Genomic DNA, 22,244 nt, shown 5'->3' with positions numbered 1-22,244 from the left:
CATGTGATAATTTATTAGACTTCTGAATTATACTTTTGCATCCTTTTGAAGCTTGAAGATGTGGTCACCATAAACTGCCATTGTATGACATCACTGAGCACACATTTTTTTCACAATTTCTCCCTTTGTGTTAAGAATAAGAAAGAAAGTCGTATGGGGTTATAACAACACAGGGGTGAGTAAACAATGACTGAATTTTCATTTTGGGGTGAACTATCCCTTTAAGCACGGATTAAATGTCCAAAAGTGTCTAAATACCTTTCTGGGGCCACTGTAATTATAACATTATGGATTTTCCTTATTGATTTAATTATTTATTACTTTGTTTTTTCCACCAACTGTTATTTTAACAAGAATGTTTACAATAAGGTATTTTTCCATAATGAATGTGTTCCAGGCAATGCACAAGAAAATTCGCTTTAGGTACAGTAACAAAGTCATAGAATTTAGGGGCACTGTAAGGATTTTTGGGCCCCCTGAAAACTTTGCAATCTGGGCCCCCTATCTTATCGCAACACATAAATGTTTTTTTTTTTTTTATTAAAAGTTACCATTAAAAATAAACATGAACATGATTGCTTAAGAGACAAATTAAAACACATTTGAGTTCGAAAAGTTCATTAAAATTACAATACATTTAATAGAAATAAGTATACATTTTATTCATTTTAGTGAGTTGGGACTGTGTTTCTAATTGAAATGTTGAATTTTTTTATGTTTTAAATGTTGACTAAATCCTAGAACACATTTGTGGGTAAAAATGACTCAGCATCTAGTTTTTAAGACATCATGTTTACATAAATTTGTCTTTTGATCTGCCACTCAAGGTATTCCTTAATTAAGGGGTCTTCTATCGTGTGAACTTACTTTTGTAAAATGTAGGTGAATATTTCTTTTTAATTATAGAAGAATTTCCATGACAACCCCTAGAATGCATGTATATGTGTTTTATGTAACCCATATATGGCGTTCAATGAATTTCACACTGGTATTATTTTTTGTCATATAGTGTCATATGGCAATATGGAGTACATAAGGTTGTAATTTTACAAGTTTATAACCATTTTGTTGTTGTTGTTGTAAAAAACATTTGATCCTAGTCCATTGTACGTATATGTATGTGTTTGTGTGGGTAGTGTTGTTGAAAGATTTCATATTTTACCACCAAACATAGAAAATGCCCATATTTCTGTTATACAGGCTTTTCACCCAAAAGTGTATACTTAATTTCCAGTGTGTTTGAATGTCTTCAGAATTGAATAATATGTATATATAAACTATTTAAAAATGTAAATTACTTTTTTACTTTTAAGGTAAATTAACTCTTAATGATAATTGTATAAGTCGTTTTATATAAAAAAAAAATAAGTGTTTAGATTTCACCTGGGTCTTTTTTGACCCACATTTGTATTAGAGAGGGATGTTACATATGCATACTAGGGTTAAGTCATCTCTTGTAATATCTAAGGCAAACAAAAATACAATTTTCCTTCTACGAGAGCATTAGAAAAGAACAGATTTTAGACAGGAAAAATTGATAGCTTGATCCATAATTCAAAGAGGTCCAGGCTTTAAAGCCCTTGATTTTACTTTTTTATTTGTAAGAATCACTACAGGTTTGACCATGGATGGATCATTATTGAATAGGTCAATGTAATTATGGTTTTTATAAAACAAACTATAGCATTTTGTTATGGAAGAAAACAGTAGCCTAAACATTTTACATCTATAATTAAAACGGCATTTGTTATAATAAAACTAAGTAGACTTCTCCTTCCCTTTATACCTGTTACTACAGTTGGTGTTACTTCAGTAATGTCACCCATTATGTTTTCTGGTGTTTTCCACATCAGGGCTGTTTAAAATGTCAGGTCTGTCTGACCTTATGAGATGTTTGACATTCTCCATAGTGCTTCAAAATAGAAATGTATCAGTTTTATTCAGGTTTTGTGGTCAGTAGTGTTTACCGCTCCCCACAATCCAGCTAAGCCTGATTTTTGACACGTCCAGTGTGAGGATGCTCATGAGTCGCACCGCTCGCTGTACAGATGGGAAGCACATTTAGCACTTAAAAAGTGCTTTTGAGATAAACTACTGAACATGTTATGGGGATCCCACACACTAGATCATATGTTATTATCAAGCAAGACTAAGAGCTGTCTTAATTGTAACAAAATCTCGCAGGAAAAGTCTTGGAAAAGTCTGGACTATCTGTCCAGAGCCCTTAGAATCGTCCTAACCTTCCGCCCATTGATAGGATTAATACTACAAAGTCTGTCTATGAAACACACACTTACCTAAACACCTCATGGAAACCTCGCCCTGTCCGAATAGGACTTTTATCATCCCATTCCCATTTTCCCAAAGCCTTTCTATCTCTCTCCTTGCGGCTCTTTTCTCGTTTTCTCTTTCCGAACATCCTATAACTGCCTCTATAAATTAAGTTCTCCATGAGTGACACCAATTCAAGTCAAGCATCCGCAAAGAGACATTTATTGCTGAATGCCTGTCAAGTCTGCTTAAATCTGGGCGGCAGTGGTCCTCTTCAGCAAGGGAACGGGGTTATTGCTACTGTAAGCGCATTTAATGCCCATTGCTGGGCTTTTTATGTGTGAGCATGTTAAATCAGTGAGGAGCGGTTTACTACACACAAAAGCTCAGTGTATTCAGCTCAGCTTTGCACTGTGACTATATTACTCAAATCTCTTTTAACCATTTCTCTCTCTCTCTCTCTCTCTCTCTCTCTCTCTCTCTCTCTCTCTCTCTCTCTCTCTCTCTCTCAATTCAGTTTAGTATGCATTATTGGTATGACAAAAACTGTACATTTGTATTACCAAAGCAATGCAAAATCAGGCAGAAATGATCACAAAATATACCCAGACTGAGCAATAATGACTTTTCCTGTTTATTACACAGCTACTCACTGATTTCATTATTTGGAGTGATATGAGAGACATGAAACTAGCACAGCTATTTACAACAGATAATTATTCAGTTTTATATAGCGGTCATACAAAAATTGACCAAACAGACTTTTTAGAGATATGCCACTTTGTAATAAAGTAAAATAACAATAGTGCAAATGAAGTAAACAATTATAAAGATTTTAAATAAATAAATAAAAAACATCATTTAATGCAATTATTGAATACAAATATTAAAAACAGTGAAGAGTATAATTTAAAGTTATTAATCAGAAAATGCAACCATACTAAATAAATTACGGAGGTAACATTAGACTGCAAAAGGACAGTTCGTCAGACAAATTTTAATGTTAGCTTGACAAAGCCTTGTTTGGAAGTAGTAAAAAAAAAAAAAAAGTACAAAAATAAAAACAGTTCAGAGTAAAAATATAAATGAACAATAAGCAAATTCAACAAAGAAATAAATTATGAAGGTAACATTAAACTAGAAAAGGACAGTTTGTCAAGACAAATTCTGATATTGGCTTGACAAAGCATTGTCTGAAAGTTAAGAAGAAAGTAAACAGAAATAAAAACAGTGCAGAGTAAAAATATACATTAACAATCAGGAAATAATATATATATATATATATATATATATATAGGAAGATTACATTAGACTACTAGAAAAAAAAAAAAAAAATGGTATTTTGGCAGGACAAAGCCCTGAAGGTTGTATACCCTTACGTACTTATTAAATACACAGTCGAAAAAGACAATTAGTTGTTTGTACAGCAAAAACAACATGAAATCTGAGTTTAACAAACCCAAATCCCAAAAATAGGATTTTTGGAAATGTGTTTTGGTCTGAACGTGGTTCAAGTAGATTTTTGTAATTTAGGATGCAACATGATTATAACGTTATACATAAAGCCCAATAATATCTACAGCTGTGTTTGAATTCACTCATTTGTGCTCATGTGGCATTCATCATGTATTTAAGTGGTTCTGTACATAAGCAAATGCATGAATGTATGCAGTAGTGCCTCTGTTGACATGTTGTTTGACGTGCCTTCAGCACCACAGTGAGATGTCATAGAATTCAGAAAAACTCAAAACTGGGTGCAGTGTAAACAGAGCCTAAATTTGCAGTACAGACAGATGAAGACCGTTACTGTACGGCTAACCCAGACTCCTGGGAATTCTCTCCTAACAGCAGACAGCTACAGAAAACAGTGTGTGAAGACAGAGAGACAGAGAGTGTTTGTGTAGTCTGCTGGGATCTCAAGAACAGTAAAACCTGGTGATGTACACGAGCTGCTGATGTTAGAAAGGGCAGCGTTGTCTCTTTCATTGGTTAATGTGTATCATGACCAATTTCTTAAAGCCCTCATGGGTTTCCTCTAGTTGCAGCATCTCTGAGTCTGTTTCTATCACCTGTTTTCTCCTCGCGGTCTCCAACGCTCTTCTTTCTGCATCATTGAGACACAAAGTTTCTTCACCACTTTGACTTTCCGTTCCTGTATGCGAGCGGTCTGAGGCCACTGTAATGATAGCCTATCCAGTGCCATCTGTCTCACATCTGCCTGTGACAGCCCTTTGAGATGAATCAACATGATGATGGCACAGTTTTGGGCAACTGAAAAAACAAACTGTACTTTTTAGAGTGCCACCCCCAGTGACGGATCCTGGCATTGCCGATGTTGGCAGTTATCTATGCCGTTCTCATTTGCTTTTGCTTCAGGACCTAGATTTGACATTACAGATAAAAAAACGACCCAGCAGAGTACCAAAATTGTTTAATATACAAAGATAAACAAAAATGTCCTAAAAATGGTAACACCTTACAATAAGGTTCCATTCGTTAACATGATCTAACAATGAACCATATCTTTCTTTAAGAATGTACTAATTTGGGGTATATATATATATATATATATATATATATATCATGTTCCATTGTCAGATCAAGTTAGTCCAAAATAAATGTCAACCGCTATTGGATTTTGCCAATAACGATAACTGTGGTGTTGGAAGAAGTGAGGCACTTACAACGGAAGTGAAAGGGGCCAGTTTTTGGATGGTTTAAAGGAAGAAATGTGAAGCTTATAATTTTATAAAAGCACTTACATTTTCTGTTAATGTTGTGTATTCATTTTGTGCATCATTTGAGCTGTAGAGTTGTTTAAATCAATGTTTTTACAATTGTTTTAGGATTTTAGAGTTTCAGAGACAGCATTACATTGTCATGGCAATGAAGTTGTAAAATTGGATATAACTTAAAACTTTAAAATTAAATAAGTGATTTTATCATGCTGAAATCATATTAACACACGTAGAGCCCTATTTTAAGACCAAGCACAATGTCATATGTCATAAGTGCAAAGTCAGTGGGCATGGCCATGAAGTTTTGGTATTTTAGTCTAGGCGCAAGTGGGTTTAGCAAAATCTCCCACGCAACGCGCAAATGGGCTGGGTTAAGTGCAATTTAATTCTGAGTTTTTTTCCCATTGTTCCACCATCTGCATCCTATTATATAGTCCATTCCCTCAAGCACCAGTGATATAATCAAAAACAGCGCATTCATAAGAAGTTGGTAGTGTAAATGGACTATATAGAATGAACTAGAAGAACTGAAAATGACGTTCTTTTGTGCATTAACTGCATCCTTGATGATGAATGCCAGGCATATTTCTATGACAGTGACACGTTCCTTTTATATGCATGGAAAATGTGATTCTCATCAGAATTTGGATGTACAGTTGAAGTCAGAAGTTTACATACACTTAGGCTGAAGTCATTAAAACTCATTTTTTAACAACTTCACAGATTTAATATTAGCAAACTATAGTTTTGGCAAGTAATTTAGGACATCTACTTTGTGCATGACACAAGTAATTTTTCCAACAATTGTTTACAGACAGATTGTGTCACTTTTAATTGACTATATCACAATTCCAGTGGGTCAAAAGTTTACATACACTAAGTTAACTGTGCCTTTAAGCAGCTTGGAAAATGCCAGAAAACGATGTCAAACCTTTAGACAGATAGCCAATTAGCTTCTGGTAGGAGGTGTACTGAATTGTAGGTGTACCTGCAGATGTATTTTAAGGCCTACCTTCAAACTCAGTGCCTCTTTGCTTGACATCATGGGAAAATCAAAAGAAATCAGCCAAGACCTCAGAAAAAAAAAGTTGTGGACCTCCACAAGTCTGGATCATCCTTGGGAGCAATTTCCAAATGCCTGAAGGTACCACGTTCATCTGTACAAACAATAGTATGCAAGTATAAACACCATGGGACCATGCAGCCATCATAGCGCTCAGGAAGGAGGCACATTCTGTCTCTTAGAGATGAACGTAGTTTGGTGCGAAAAGTGCAAATCAATCCCAGAACAACAGCAAAGGACCTTGTGAAGATGCTGGAGGAAACAGGTAGACAAGTATCTATATCCACAGTAAAACAAGTCCAATATCAGCATAACCTGAAAGGCTGCTCAGCAAGGAAGAAACTACTGCTCCAAAACCGTCATAAAAAAGCCAGACTACATTTTGGAAGTGCACATGGGAACAAAGGTCTTACTTTTTGGAGAAATGTCCTCTGGTCTAATGAAACAAAAATTGACCTGTTTGACCATAATGACCATCGTTATGTTTGGAGGAAAAAGGGTGAGGCGAATGCCGAAGAACAGCATCCCAACCGTGAAGCATGGGGGTGGCAGCATCATGTTGTGGGGGTGCTTTGCTGCAGGAGGGACTGGTGCATTTTACAAAATAGATAGCATCATGAGGAAGGAAAATTATGTGGATATATTGAAACAACATCTTAAGACATCAGCCAGGAAGTTAAAGCTCGGTCGCAAATGTGTCTTCCAAATGGACAATGACTCCAAGCATACCTACAAAGTTGTGGAAAATGGCTTAAGGACAAAAAAGTCAAGGTATTGGAGTGGCCATCAAAAAGCCCTGATCTCAATCTGGGCAGAACTGAAAAAGCATGTGCGAGCAAGGAGGCCTACAAACCTGACTCAGTTGCACCAGTTCTGTCTGGAGGAATGGGCCAAAATTCCAGCAACTTATTGTGAAAAGCTTGTGGAAGGCTACCCAGAGTGTTTGACCCAAGTTAAACAATTTAAAGGCAATGCTACCAAATACTAACAAAGTGTATGTAAACTTCTGACCCACTGGGAATGTGATGAAAGAAGTAAAAGCTGAAATAAATAATTCTCTCTACTATTATTCTGATATTTCACATTCTTAAAATAAAGTAGTGATCCTGTCTGACCTAAGGCAGGGAATGTTGTCTACGATTAAATGTCAGGAATTGTGAAAAACTGAGTTTAAATGTATTTGGCTAAGGTGTATGCAAACTTCTGACTTCAACTGTACACTTCATTCAGTTATAGTTATAATGTAAGTAATTAATCATTTGCATCTACTGACACACAAATCATGGCTAGTGTTAACAGTATCTGCATGCACTTCACTTCTACCGGTCGATTTTTATTAAAAAAATAAAATTAATTTAATGAAACACACACGCACACACACACACACACACACACACACACACACACACACACACAAACTAAACCTAAATATTTCTAAATTCAAATTACGCTTCAATGGAAACAAAAACTATAATCAAAATAACGAAGTGGTCAGAAAAATCATACCAAATCCAAACATTTTACTCTCTCCAACTTCTTTCACCGGCCCCTTTTGCAGTGACTTAAAAATCACTCTACGACAACCAATACCACTATTAATTAGATCATAAATACAATTGTAAATATAAACATAAGAATAATAAATAAATAAAAATAAACCATGACCTTTAATTCAGTAGCGCAAACACTCCCAATCATGCCCACTTGCGCTTTGCACTGGCATGAAAATCATACTTAGAATTAGCGCTCTCATGAAATTTGGATAAGATGTTGTGCACAGTCATTGTGCATAGCGCTGCGCTTTGCGCGCTCATGAAAACAGAGCCCATATTGTTTTCATCTTGTAGCTATACTTTTAAAACAGTGAGTATTTTTAACGTATACAGATTGACCCCATTCACTTCCATTGTAATTGCCTCACTGAAACCCAGATGGAGGTCAAATATAAACAGTTACTGACACCTCCTGGGGATTTGCTCTGTGAAAATCTGTCATCATTGACAGTGTTCATCCATTTTTATCCATATTTTTATCCTCACTTTAATGTATAATTAGTTGCATTTTGTTGTATATTGTTGTTGCTGCGTGAACTAATATAATTTTATACAACTTTTAATATTAATTATGTATATGCAGAAATTAACAAAGCAAGATTAAGAAATGATGTAAGTGAATTGTTCATTGTTGGTTAATGTATACAACTTTATTGTAAATTGCTATCTTTTTAAACAAGCATTGACATTAATTAATAGGGTATTACTATGAGCATTATATTACATTATTAATTTTGTACATTTTGTAAAAACAAGCAGATGCAATAATTATAGCCTGTAAAAATTAATGGAACACTTGTGGATTTGGCTTAATTTTGCTTAGTGTGTCAGATTTATTATTTATTATATTTTAACATTCCTGATTTAGCAATTTTTTTCCCTGCTGTGCTCAACCCCATCATAACAGATAGAGTTGTGAACCACTGTTTTACGACGGCAGTGCTCATCCTCATTCCAAACACACTTCTTTGTTTTTCCTCACAAAAGGAGATTTTAGGCATAATTTAAGCCTGTCACCAATATTTTTTTTTCCCCCATACAATGAAAGAGAACGTTGACTGAGACTGTATTCCGCAAACAAAAGAAAGTCATTTGGGTTTGGAAAAACATGAGGGTGAGTAAATGATGATAGAATTTTTTATTTTCAGGTGAACTGTTCCATTTGAAAAATTGCATTGCCTGAGGTTCGACTCAAACTACTCATCAGCGACAGTTTCACGCCTGTACCAGTGAGCCTAATTTTCACTGCAGTGCAAAAGCTACTAGCATTAGTTTATTAATCAAGGATTGCTTTTTCAATCTAAAGGATGTTTTTTCTTTCTTTTTTTTTTTTTTTTTGTAATTAAATACTTGCAAATAGTTTTTGCCACCATCTTTTCTGTCCTTTGCACACCAAAAGGAGAGGTGACTCCCAGCAGGAATTCTCTGTCTCCCTTCCTCTGTGTTAATTTCTCACCCAGTCCACCTGATGAATGAACTGCAGCTGTGTCCCAAATCCACAGGCAAATAAACCTGAACAAACACAAAGCCTGCCGTTTACCAGGTTTGTGTAATCCCATAATCCTTTTCACTCACGTCCTAACCTTCGTGCTGACCTGGCGCTACCAACTACAATCGGTGCTCACCCGTGTGGCACCTTGTTCAGAGGTGACCCTTGCTATAATGGAAGCAGCTTTCTGATGTCCAGAGGTGGCCATGTGTTGGAGATTACACTGGCTTTACTTTGTAATGTTCACTTGACCTTACACACTCAATATAAAGACTGCTTGAAAGAGTCAAAGGAATGATTAAGATGGGTGAGAGTGTTATTACAGACAGACTGTACTTACAGTGAGGTCATAATCATAGAGTACCTCTGTACATCTTTCTCAGCTCTGTTTTCTGGAGATTCACTTTTCACTTTTTGAGACAAAACAAATCAGTAACACTTTACAATAAGGTTGTATTTGTTAACATAAGTAAATGCATTAGGTAACAGGTATTATGAACTAACAATGAACAATATGTTTTTACAGCAGTACTCTCTTAATTAAAGGTAATTTGCAAATATCGTATTGTTCATTGTTAGCTCATGTTAGTTCATAATGCATTAACTACTTTTAATGTAAAAATATGTTAATATAGACAGAAATTAACATTTAACAAGACTAACAAAGGCTGTAAAAGTATTGTACATTGTTGGTAATGATAACTATTGTGTTTAATGTTATCAAATACTAACTTATTGTCTATCTATCTATCTATCTATCTATCTATCTATTTATAAATCTATATAGTATATATATATATATATATATATATATATATAAAGTGCTCCTTGAAACAACCACACCGTCTTTTTCCAGAGCAGCCTGTATTTCTCCTGAGGTTACCTGTGGATTTTTCTTTGCATCCTGAACAATTCTTCTGGCAGTTGTGGCTGAAAACTTTCTTGGTCTACCTGACCTTGGCTTGGTATCAAGAGATCCCAGAATTTTCCACTTCTTAATAAATGATTGAACAGTACTGACTGGCATTTTCAAGGCTTTGGATATCTAAGTTCCATTACCTTATTACACAGTTCTTTTGACAGTTCTTTTCTGCTCCCCATGGCTCAGTATCTAGCCTGCTCAGTGCATCCACGTGAGAGCTAACAAACTCATTGACTATTTATACACAGACACTAATTGCAATTTAAAAAGCCACAGGTGTGGGAAATTAACCTTTAATTGCCATTTAAACCTGTGTGTGTCACCTTGTGTGTCTGTAACAAGGCCAAACATTCAAGGGTATGTACACTTTTGATCAGGGCCATTTGGGTGATTTCTGTTATCATTATGATTTAAAAAGGAGCCAAACAACTATGTGATAATAAATGGCTTCATATGATCATTATCCTTAAATAAAAGACAGTTTTTTTGCATGATCAGTCATATTTTCAAAATCAATGCCAAAATTTCACAATTTCTGCCAGGGTATGCAAATTTTTGAGCACAACTGTATATATATATATATATATATATATATATATATATATATTGTATACAGTAATACAGTAATACAGTGAACTTTTGTGAATATATGTATAATTTAATTGGGCAATGTATTTTAAGTACATGTATAATGCATTGCTACTTCCAATTATAAACAACTTAAAAATGTACTGTATTACAAGACACATAAGTTCCATATGGAAATATTCAAACATATATAAATTCTGGTCCTGGATGCTGATTAGTCAATACAGTATTCCAGCAGTGCTAAAATACATCCCTTCACCTACCTACTGTATACGTCACTGAGTGTTGGCCGGAAATATCTGTTTGCCAATGGAGTTTGGAGTGTGTTCGGGAAACCTGTTTGAAAACAGTTACTAGTTTTGCAATTCCAAGTGGTGATGCTAGTGGCACAGAAATTACATACTTGACCATTAAATTGCATTTTATGAAATGTGCAATGAAATAACAATTGAACTTGTTTGGTTAATTTGTTTTCACTGGTTCCATCATATCACAAACTTCTCACGAATCTGCAAATGTTGCCCCCTGCAGGTGCGGTGGACCAAGACAGCAGGCAGTGCCTCTGACAAGTTCCAGGAAACGTCCATCTTCGATGAGACTCTACAGATCCCCAACATCCAGAGAGTGCAGGGCGGCCGCTACTACTGCAAGGCTGAGAATGGAGTGGGGGTGGCTGCCATCAAGTCCATTCGTGTAGATGTGCAGTGTAAGTGATAGGGCCATGATCCCTCCTCTTCCCTCCCTGATCCCTCCCTCATTTCCTGAAGGAGTTGAATCAGTGTGAACTCTCCAGAGCTCTGTCTCTGTCCCAGTGTTGGTTGGGTGAACAATAGTTTAAGCACGGCCATTAACCGGCTATAATCAGTTCACTAACCCTCTGATGCATCTATGCACGCAAAACTGGAAAACACTTACTCGATCTAGTGAGCTCCAATCTGATTGGCTGATTTGAAGCAACTTCTGGGCTTAAGGGCATATAAGCTTTTTTTATCAGTCCATTTGGAATAAATTAATGTTTACAAGGTACCAGACCGACACAATGAGTGCTTTTGCAGATAAAAATAATCACTGAATTTGACAGGTTAGTGACATCTCAGATAAACCAGCCCCTAAACGACATGTAAAACAATATAAAAATGGGATTGATCGCTTTATATGTCAGTTATACAGCTCTTCCTGTCTAAGTGGGCAATTCTTGGATGGAATAAGTTGCAGTATGGACCTGCAAAATGACTGGCTACGCAAGACTAGGTAAATAATGAGAGTGATTGGGCTTTGTGTTTGTGTGGGTGGTTATGGAAAACAGGAGGAAGCAGTGCTCAATTGAGCTGGCAAGAGAAATGAGAAAGCACAAAACCCACTGTTTTTTGGGACAGTTTTAATAAGCCATGATTGAGAGATATATGGCTTGCACTGGACAGATACGCCTGGAGAGTTCAGGTGAATGAATTGGATGGATCTTAGGAGTTAAAGATAGAAGACAGACAGGGTCACACTGTTTATGTGTGTAAGGGAAACCCTGCAAGGCTGCCTAGCACCACAGACCCACTGTCCCACTGAGTCAAGGGTCGGGTCAGCGGCTACAGCCAGACCACACAAAACCACAGAAAGCAATCTCACTCTATCAGAACAACCTCATTCTCTGTAAACAACCTCATTCTCTATGAACAACCTCTTTCCTCAGAAGAACCTCACTTTCTACAAACATTTTCACTCTCTACAAACAACCTTGTTTTCTACAGACATTTTTACAATCTGCAAACACATTCACTCTCTACTAACAACCTTATTCTCGATGAATATCCTCACTTTCTACGATTTCTCTGAGGTTACTATATATAATATATAGTAACAACCTTATTCTCGATGAATATCCTCACTTTCTAAGATTTCTCTGAGGTTACTTATTTTTTGGTAAACTATTCCTTTATCATTTTGGGATGTTTTAGATACGTATGGATGATAATGATAGTTTGTAAAATCTAAGTTTTAAATGAATCCACCTGCACTAAAATAAAACTCTATATATGCACAGAATAAACATGACTTGATTTTTGAGACCACTTATCTTCTCATAGCCGGTTAGAGCCCCACGCATTCCTGTTATAATATATAGTAACCTCTCACTAACATTACTCCCTAACATTCGCCCATAACCAGAATCATTCACCATTCTCCCTCTGAGATCCCTGGGTGTTCGACCATTGCATGTCCCCTGTGACCACCCCCCCAACCCCGGAGGCAGGATGAGTTGTTCTGTAGGGTTCCCCGGGGGTGGATGATAATTGTGTAGAAGGTAAACAGGGCCTGTTGACAGCTGCTCTGAGTGGAAGCATTTTTGACAGGTGAAGCTTGTTCAATTTCCCCCTACTGGCTCTATACAGCTCCCTGGACGAATTTAGCACCACAACACCGCCAATTAGCCAGACCATAGTGGCAGGGCACAGTGCGGACCACCCACCACAAACACACACAAGCCAACCCCCCCACCCCAATCTTCTACCCCAAACCACATTATTGAGAGAAGAGAGAAAGAAAGCGAGAGTGAGTTTTAGTTACGAGATAGAAAGGCGAGAGGTACAGAAGGTGTGAGAGTTAAAGATTTACGAAAGTCAGATTGAGAGCAAGTCGGGAAAGGCGAGACAATAAGACTCTCGGAATGACCTGCTTTCTTTGTGCAACTGAATAAAACATCCAAGCAACTTTTATACCAGAATGCCTGCGTTCACACATGGGCAGCGTGACACAAGCGACTATTCTAGTTAGAGAAAAAGTCATGACGAATCTTTTTTAGATTCATGACTGAAGTTTTTAGTTAGAAAAGTCATGACGAATCTCTCTCCTCCATTTCCTCGTTCCCCCTTTTTTTTATCCGGAGTCCCTGTTGGTTCAGAGAGGCGTCCAGGGTTGGTTTTGATGTGTTATGTTAAAGGGACTTTGATACAACCAGTCACAGTTCTGGGTGTGCTGTGCTAAAAATGTTTGCCTGATTTCATCTGAGCATATTTAATCATTTTAACCTCAGCTTGGAACCCGCTACAGAGGCAGACAGACTTGGTTAATATAAAAAAGAAAGGGATATAGAGAGATGTAAGGATGTACAAAACGACTTATTTTCATAATGGACTAGTAAGAGAGTTTTCTGATCAATTAGCCGACTAGTCAGTCTTAAGGAAACCCTGTATAAATAATGCATGCTGGTTTAAGTTCATGTCTATCATATCCCATTCAGATGCGTTTAGTAGGGCGTGATAACATAAAATGTTCTTCCCCCTCAACACAGGGGTCTTAAGACATGCACTACGCATTGTAATCAGATTTCTGAAAAAAAAAAAAAAGTTGCATTACTAATATCAAGTTACATTGTAAAACACTTTTAACATAAAAGTGTTTGTTTTTCCGCTCAAGGAATTCAAACTAATGTCTATATATTTCCTCCTGGTTCATTGTCGCACACAACTCATTAGGGGGTGCACGCCCTTCAGCTGTAACAGAAAATGCAACCAATTGTACATTAATCATGGTTGGGTTTTAGGGGAGGCTGGGGGGCACTGCCCCCCTATATTTTCCTTGTGCCCCCCCCCCCCACTGAAACTTCTGACGGCCCCTATCCCCTGACCCATGGTGAAACACGAACGAGGGGGGCTGGCAGAGATTCAACCAGTTGTCCACCCTACTTATAACTTTATACTATAGTAATCAATTACTTTGTAATCAGATTACAGCCAATACTAGTCCTACAACACAACGCTCATGGCTCAGAAATAAACAGTGAGATGCGATAAGTTTAATATATGTTAATTTTTCCCAAGCCATTGGCAAACAGTTGTTTTTTTTCTTGTTTATTATTTAATTAATTTTTTTAAGTAGAAACCTAATTTTATCTTGAAAACTAAACCTCTGTATTCTTCAAAAATGAGTCTAAATATTGTACAATTTTGCATCTCAAGTAAATGTATCTTGTTTTAACGATGTTTAGATAATCTAATTGGGAACATTTTTATTTTATTTGTACAATTTATTATTATTAATATTATTATTTTATGATGTTTTTATTATTTATTTATTTATATATATAAAAAATACATCTTATTTTACAAGACAAAAACACTGCATAAGAAAATGAGTTTTGTGTTGTTAAAAAATCACCTAGAATAACTAACTATTCGACCTCACTAATTCACTTTCACAATTAACCTTGGACGAGCAGTCAAGAGGCAAAAAATCAGACAATCTTTGGATGTCCAGTTAATATAGACACAACTGACACCCCCTCCCCCCCACACACACACACATGCACACACACACACTCACACACACACACATTCAGGTGGTTGTTTGTGCAGGCAGGTCAGTCTTTGACCGGGGCACTTTGGCCAGTGAGACAGTGGGTAAATGTGTTCTGGGGTCAGCGTGCCTCTACTGTAAGGATGGACTTGGTTCAGAGACCCAGTTCTCACCCTTTCATTGCATACAGTAATGCGATCACACGTTCCAGCGCCAGGTAAGACTACAACATGTATGTAGCAGCCAATTGGGTGGATTTTACCAGACAATGTTTTAATGTTTACTTTGACATCATATTCACATTCTACATACATTCAGGCTAGATGAATTGTGTATTATACAAGCACAAAAATATATCTAGAATCACTTCATCATTTTATACACTCTTCAGGTCTCATGAGTGCCACTTTCAGAACTATTAGCACCAATGCTTGCTGGGATCATGAGCTTCAGAGAGCTACTTGTATGACACTTATTATGCTGAGTGTTTGTTGAATTATGATAGGGTGTTTACATGTATTTTAACACGTGTGTGTGTGTTTGTGTGTATGTGTGTGTGTGTGTGTGTGTGTGTGTGTCTTTGAATGCTGGAGGGAATATGTATGTGTGCAATGTGTGTTTACATATGGGTGTATGAGTGTGACAGAATGATGTTTGCGTAGGTTGATTCGTGTTTATGTGTTTGGGGTCCAACCAACAGTTGTCATGAGGAAAATGGCTTCATAAGTATTCTCAACAATGTCAGAATGAAAATTTAAAAATACAAAAAGGTTTGTGTGAGGGTTAGATTTAATTGTACGAGTATAACCGGAAGACAATGTTATTGCTTAGAGGTTGCTCTTTTATGGCTCAGGAGATGTAATTGGGTTCACAATTCTGTTTCATTTAAAGGAATAGTTCAACCAAAAATTAAAATTCTCTCAACATTTACTCACTCTTATGCCATCCCAGATGTGTATGGCTTCCTTTCTTCTACAGAACACAAAGGAATATTTTTGCTCTGTAGGTCCATAGAATGTTGACCAAAATGTTGAAGCTTCAAAAAGCACATAAAGACAGCACAAAAGTAATCCATACAACTCCAGTTGTTTAATCCATGTTTTCTGAAGAGATCTAATCGATTTTGGGTTAATAGATCAAAATGTAACTTGTTTTTCACTGTACGTACATCTTGCCATTGCAGACTGCAGGCACGATCATGATTTCAAGTTCAATTTCGCTTCCTTACACTACAGTACACTTGATGCATGTGCAGAGCACTAGATGGCGCTAGAAGTGTAATTGAGCTTGAAATCATGATTGCCAAGGAAACTGTTAATGTCAATATTTTAGTGAAAAAGGAGTTATATTTTGGTCTGTTCTTATCCAAAACTGATTTGATCACTTTAGAAGACAAGGAGTAAACCACTGCAGTCGTATGGATTACTTTTAGCTGCTTTTATGTACTTTTTGGAGCTTCAAAGTTTTGGTCACCATTCACTTGCAATGTATAGACCTACAGAGATGAGATATTCTTCTAAAAATCTTTGTTTGTATTCTGTAGAAAATAGAAAGACATATACATGAATGGCATGATGGTGAGTAAATGATGAAAGAATATTCATGTTTGGTTGAACTATTCCTTTAAGTTTTTATCTCAGATGTTGCTTCCGAAAGTACGACAAAAAAAAAAAAGGAACAAGACAGACAATTGTTAACATACAGTAAGAGTATAGTGCTACAAATTTCATAGCCCAGCCAGATAATTTTGTCTTGGAAGAATTTGATTGCAAATGCTTTGAAAAATCTCTATTGATTGCAGACTTTGGTCTCTTGACAAATCTAACACATTTTGAGACACTCTTTTAAAACAGACATATGAGATTGGAGTCCTTTTCTCTGAAAAGAGAAAACTCTTAGGATGGAAGAGACTTAAAGGGATAGTTCACCCAAAAATGAGAACTGTAATAATTGTCTCACCCTTGTTGTTCCAAACTTGACTTGTAGTGAAATATTAGACAGAATGTTTGCCTTTCACTTTCATTCATTGGATCTTTTTTCCATAAAATGTAAATTGTAAGGTGAATTGTGACAGGTTGTTTAATCTGCCTAACATCTTTTGTAAAGGTACAAGGTGAGTATATGATGACAGAATATTCATTTTGTGGTAAACTATCACTTAAAGTTAAAGTCTCCTTTTGCTCTTCATTCAATCTCATTGCTGTCTAAGAGAAACAGTTGAGATATTAAAGAGATCTAATTTGACATTTTTATTTCAGGTGAGTGTGCCTATGTGACACTGACCTATGGAATTCATTCAGGCATTGCTTGTCTGTGTTCTGAGCTGGAATGTACTTGGATTTGCTGGTCAAGTCTAGTTGGGCCCGGGCATGTCTTCGCTCTAATTCTGCTGGTGTTTGAGTGTGTGTGAGTGTGTGTTAGTGTGTGAGCTGGCCTCCCGCCTTGGCCAGGCTGTGCTTGCCAGAGTCTGGCGTCACAATACAGTAAACAAAAAGCCCCTTGTGCTGGAGACACAGCAAGAGTGCTGGAGGAGAATAAAAATGAACTAGTGAGTGACTCACAAATACCAACAGTTATAACCAGGCTGACACAATATACAGAGTCTTAGTGCACTAATTGGCAAAACAAAGAATAAGAATACCCCCTTCTGTCAGAGGAGTTTTGAGAGCTTCTATCTCTCTCTCACTTTCACACATACTTACACTTCTCTGGTTGAGGAGAATGTACATGGTATTTGACCTTTAGGTGGTGATTGTGTTGAGTAGTGGGCTAAAGGTGAATTGGGCTTTCTTTTGGCCCAGACAGAAGTGTGTGTGTCTGTTTGAGAGCCCACATGTGGTTTTCTTAAATGGCATTTAAGACTGAACCCAAAGCCAATTAGTTCATTGTACCTTCTCTGTCATCTTCACAGAGTCTCATTAAAAAGGATAGGAAATGAGTGAATAAAAACAGAGGAGAGGCGATAATAATGGGAGAAGAGTAGTGAATAAAAGCAAAGGAGAGATTAAAGGAATAGTTCACTTAAAAATGAAGATTCTCTCATCATTTTCTCACCTTCATGCCATCCCAGATGTGTATGACTTTCTTTCTTCTGCAAAACACAGACAAAGATTTTTAGATGTATATCTCAGCTCTGTTAGTCAATATAGAAGTCCTTTTTTTTTACTATAAATCTCCACTTTCACAGTTTTGTTGTGTTTTTGGCAATTCCCATTCTTTGTGCATATTGCCACCTACTGGGCAAGGAGGATAATTTATAAAAAAAAAAAGGACGTAAATATTTATCTGTTTCTCACACACACCTATCATATTGCTTCTGAAGACATGGATTTAGTCATGGAGTCACATGGTTTACTTTTATGCTGCCTTCATGTGCTTTTTAGATCTGCAAAGTTCTGGTCACCATTCACTCACATTGTATGGATCAACAGAGCTGAGAAATTCTTCTAAAAATCTTAATTTGTGTTCTGCAGAATAAAGAAAGTCAAACACATCTGGGATGGCATGAGGGTGAGTAAATGATGAGAGAATTTTCATTTTTGAGTGAACTATTCCTTTAAGAGGAGAGGACAGAATTAAAGTAAAGTAAAAGAATGAGAGGAGACAATGAGAGCAAAGGGGATGAGTAGAGAGGAGACAACCAGTATGTGTACATGCACTTTAAAAGTTTAATTTCAGTTGGAATGAAACAATAATTTGTCATTTTAAAATGTCATATAAATGTCTGACTAAAATTGTACCAGTCCAATTTTGGCGAAGTCGGAAGAACAGACCTAGATTGTGCGATTTTAGTTCAGCTTTGTGCAGCATCTTTGTGTTAATCAAACCACAACTGGCCTCAGCGTTGTGCACAAAGCAGCCTGAAATTATGTGACTACCCACATTTCTGCAAAATGATATGCATGACATGCATTGTGGCTGTTCCAAGATGAAACTTCCACTGGGTGGCACTAAAAGTGAGTTAAGTGTCCTCCCAAACAGATGAGGTTTTTAAGGTTAATGCTCTATCGAGTTTTAAATAAACAAAATACCTACCTACCCTAAACCTTAAATCTAAACATAACCGTTAGTATCATAAAATCAAAAGTGAGATGAAAAACGCTATTGCTGACGCAAACAAATTACAGATTCAAATGAAAACACAAATCGAAAGAAGTAGAGCTAAACATGAAAAATGCTTAATTTGGCTTAATGTACTCCAACAAAAACCAGGGAGAATGTAAACTTGCTTAAATTTTTCTTGCCATAGACACTAGGAGAAATCCAAAACAAATTTAGTTTTTAGCACATAGCGCATTATTAGTCATATACTGTCTACAGACAAACTGATTTCTTTTACATGCTAAATTACAGAGAAGATAGCACATAAAGGAAAATATTGTCTCCATGTATCGCAGTTTCCATCTTTTGGCAAAAAAAAAAAAAAAAAAAAACTTTTTTTATAAAAAGATAGATTGAGAGAATTTATTTAAATGTGGTTTTCCATGGCATCCCTGTCCAGTATTTGACTGATAGAAAGTTGGCAACCCTACGTGCGACATGCATGTAACCAATGGATGTGTCGTCCTTCCTTCATTGTGTCATATATCATTGGACAGACAAAAGAAAACTTTAGCTCGACTATGCAAAAACCTGCTGTAGCTCAATTTTAACTGCACAAGTGAATGTATTGAATGAGAGGAGAAGAAAAGAGAGGAAAGAATGTTAGGAGAAGAGAGGAAATGTTTGGAGAGGCCAGTGTGAGACATTACAGACCTCCAGTCAACAGGCAGGAACTCTTTTTGTGCTGCAGGAGGAAGAGTAAATTAAGCAAGTGTCAACAGGAGGTAAGTGGAAGAACTTGTTCACTCTGGTTCTTTGATGAGTTTAGATGAGATCATGTGATACTCTGACCCATGATCCACTTCTTCACAGACAAATCCATCTATTTTTTGCTCTCTCTTTGATTTGTACTCTCATACTAAAACCTCTCCCAGCTCTTCACTCCCGCTCTTTGTTCTCTGACTCCTACTCCTCGCTGTGAGAAAGATTACCACCATCATACTCTTATCTTGTCAAACAGTTATCCTCAACAAGGACTGCATCTAATTGGCTGATTTGGGTTCATAATGGGTCCGCCCCCTTCACCCATCTTTTGATGATGTCACCTGGAGGTATAGCCCCCTCATTCTTAAACACTCCCTCCCCTTCGTGTGGAGCTGCCACACCGTGCCTTGGCTTCCGCCTTGCTGTTGACAGCAGGCAGCTGGATGAAAGAGAATGCTTCAGACCCCATGAAAATTGAATGCGCCTCTAATAAATATCTCCAGGCGATCTAACAGCCATGGAGTCTTGATGAAATGGGTGCTGGCTTGTGCACGGGTTTCACTAAACCCAGCGCCATGTGTTCAACAGCCAGTTTTAGTTTAGCATTAAAATCATCTAGTGTAGCGGGAATATCTATCTATCTATCTATCTATCTATCTATCTATCTATCTGTCTGTCTGTCTGTCTGTCTGTCTGTCTGTCTGTCTGTTATCTATCTATCTATCTATCTGTCCGTCCGTCCATCCCAGTTGTAGTTTTTAATGGAGATAATGACAAAGCAAAAATGCTATTTATTGTATATGTGAAAGAAGCCTGTCTTTTTATGATTTCATATATTAATCTTAGCAACATAAGACATACAGTATATCTAAACATATTTACAATTTTAAATGAGAATATAATTTAATTTTGTGTAAATATCATTACATGTTGTTTGTGTTGTGAACCTTGTATCAGTCTAAGATCACAAGCTCCTTAGAAGCTATTAAGTTTTGCTTTTCAATTAAAAAATGATTTTATTACTAAGTAATGATGGTTTTACGATGAATGTCCTTTATAAGACATATTGAAATAAGTCCCATCACAGAAATTGGGATCTTCGCTCAGCGAGACATCTACCCGCTTCCCACAGCATCCAGGCAGGAGTTGTATCCTTTCAATATATATAATATAATTCTGTCCAACTGACATAAAACACACATAAAAGAGTTTGTACGCATCTTTTTAAAGATGTCACATCGCAAGGGTTCCTGTGAGCGACACATCGCTCCGTCAGACCAACATGAGAGCTGCGTTCGCTGCCTGGGCCATACCCACGCCAGAGCAGATCTCATGAGGACAGACTGCCCTCACTGTGAGGACATGAGTCTCAAGAGTCTATGGCCCTCTATGAATGAGCAGTGTTGTCATATTAGGTGGGCCTGATGTTGATAATGATGCCGTGTCCCTCGCAGCATCGGAGAATGGTCCATGGAGGATGATGTAGCTCCTCCCCCCAGCGAGGGTAAAGAGCGCACACTGGCCATTGATACTAGTTACTCCCCGTCATTGCGCTGGTGGTCATGGAGCTCGGCCTTGAGTGGTCGCCTCCTGTCGAGCTGGAAAATTCTCATCGGAATGAATGATTCCTGCACACCGTCCGCCGTCAAAAGACCGTGGTTCGGAAAGCAGTGTCTCTGAGGTTCACACGGAGCTTACTGAGACCTGGCATCCGCCCTAATCTGCGCGTGTCCAGATCGGAGGGTCTGTCGTCTTCATGTATATTTTAGCGTCTTTGTACTGTGACGCAAATAGTGCTGTCAGTCCCCAGTGGGAAGAACCCCCTTGGAAGTATAGCGTTTATAGGAATCTAGAGCTCCTGCCTTTTTCTATTATGTTATGCAAGGCTTCCTTGCATTGCTTGAATAGCGTGCATACCTCGTAGCGGCTGCTTGACGTGCGCTGAAGGCTGAAAAAGCTCTTTTTTCCTTTCCAACAAAACTCACTCGACGTGATAACCGTGGATGATTGGTGTCTATTGTTAGCTCGCTCGAGCCTTTACACTATTATTGCTATGCATGGATGTGTGATGCACTCTGAGTGAAATATCTGTGCCCATTATCCACGCCCACTCACGTGTTTCGCGATTGTGTGGCACACTTCCAGGCATCTCAGAGAAAAATCAACCCACACTCCACACAAAATGCTCCCGTCTTATAAACGGTAGCTCCCCTCAACACATGCGCGAAACTCTGTGCCTACCCGCACATCACGCAGTTGCATGACGCACGTTACCGAGTATTTCTCAGTGTGTTAAAAAACAGTAGAGTGCTGTAATACATTCCGGTTTGTGACGCAGCCACCTTGCTTCAACAGCGTTCTATCCTCTACGTTACAGTGCAGGACATGCCCATTCTGCGCGCCGAGGTAGTAAATATCCTTGTGAGAGACACAATTGGGATCGTTCCCCGTACGGTGCACAGAGAGAATGTCACAGCCATTATTTTCTCATCACAACGCAGAAAGATGGTGGCTTCCGGCCTATTTG

General features: G+C 37.5%; 1 protein-coding gene across 1 annotated transcript in view; it reads left to right on the top strand.

Moving 5' to 3' along the window:
* LOC127413523 (MAM domain-containing glycosylphosphatidylinositol anchor protein 1-like) overlaps positions 1 to 22,244 on the top strand; it is a 272,396-nt gene that overhangs the window by 91,528 nt on the left and 158,624 nt on the right. Inside the window, exon 4 of the mRNA XM_051650732.1 lies at positions 11,156 to 11,330. Coding sequence (XP_051506692.1) covers positions 11,156 to 11,330 — 175 coding nt within the window. The remainder of the gene's footprint in view (positions 1 to 11,155; positions 11,331 to 22,244) is intronic.

Source organism: Myxocyprinus asiaticus, chromosome 23 (genome assembly GCF_019703515.2).
Source record: "Myxocyprinus asiaticus isolate MX2 ecotype Aquarium Trade chromosome 23, UBuf_Myxa_2, whole genome shotgun sequence".
Classification (NCBI taxonomy): Eukaryota; Metazoa; Chordata; class Actinopteri; order Cypriniformes; family Catostomidae; genus Myxocyprinus; species Myxocyprinus asiaticus.
Note: the sequence above shows the minus strand (reverse complement) of the source record. Positions and strands in the feature narration are given on the sequence as shown.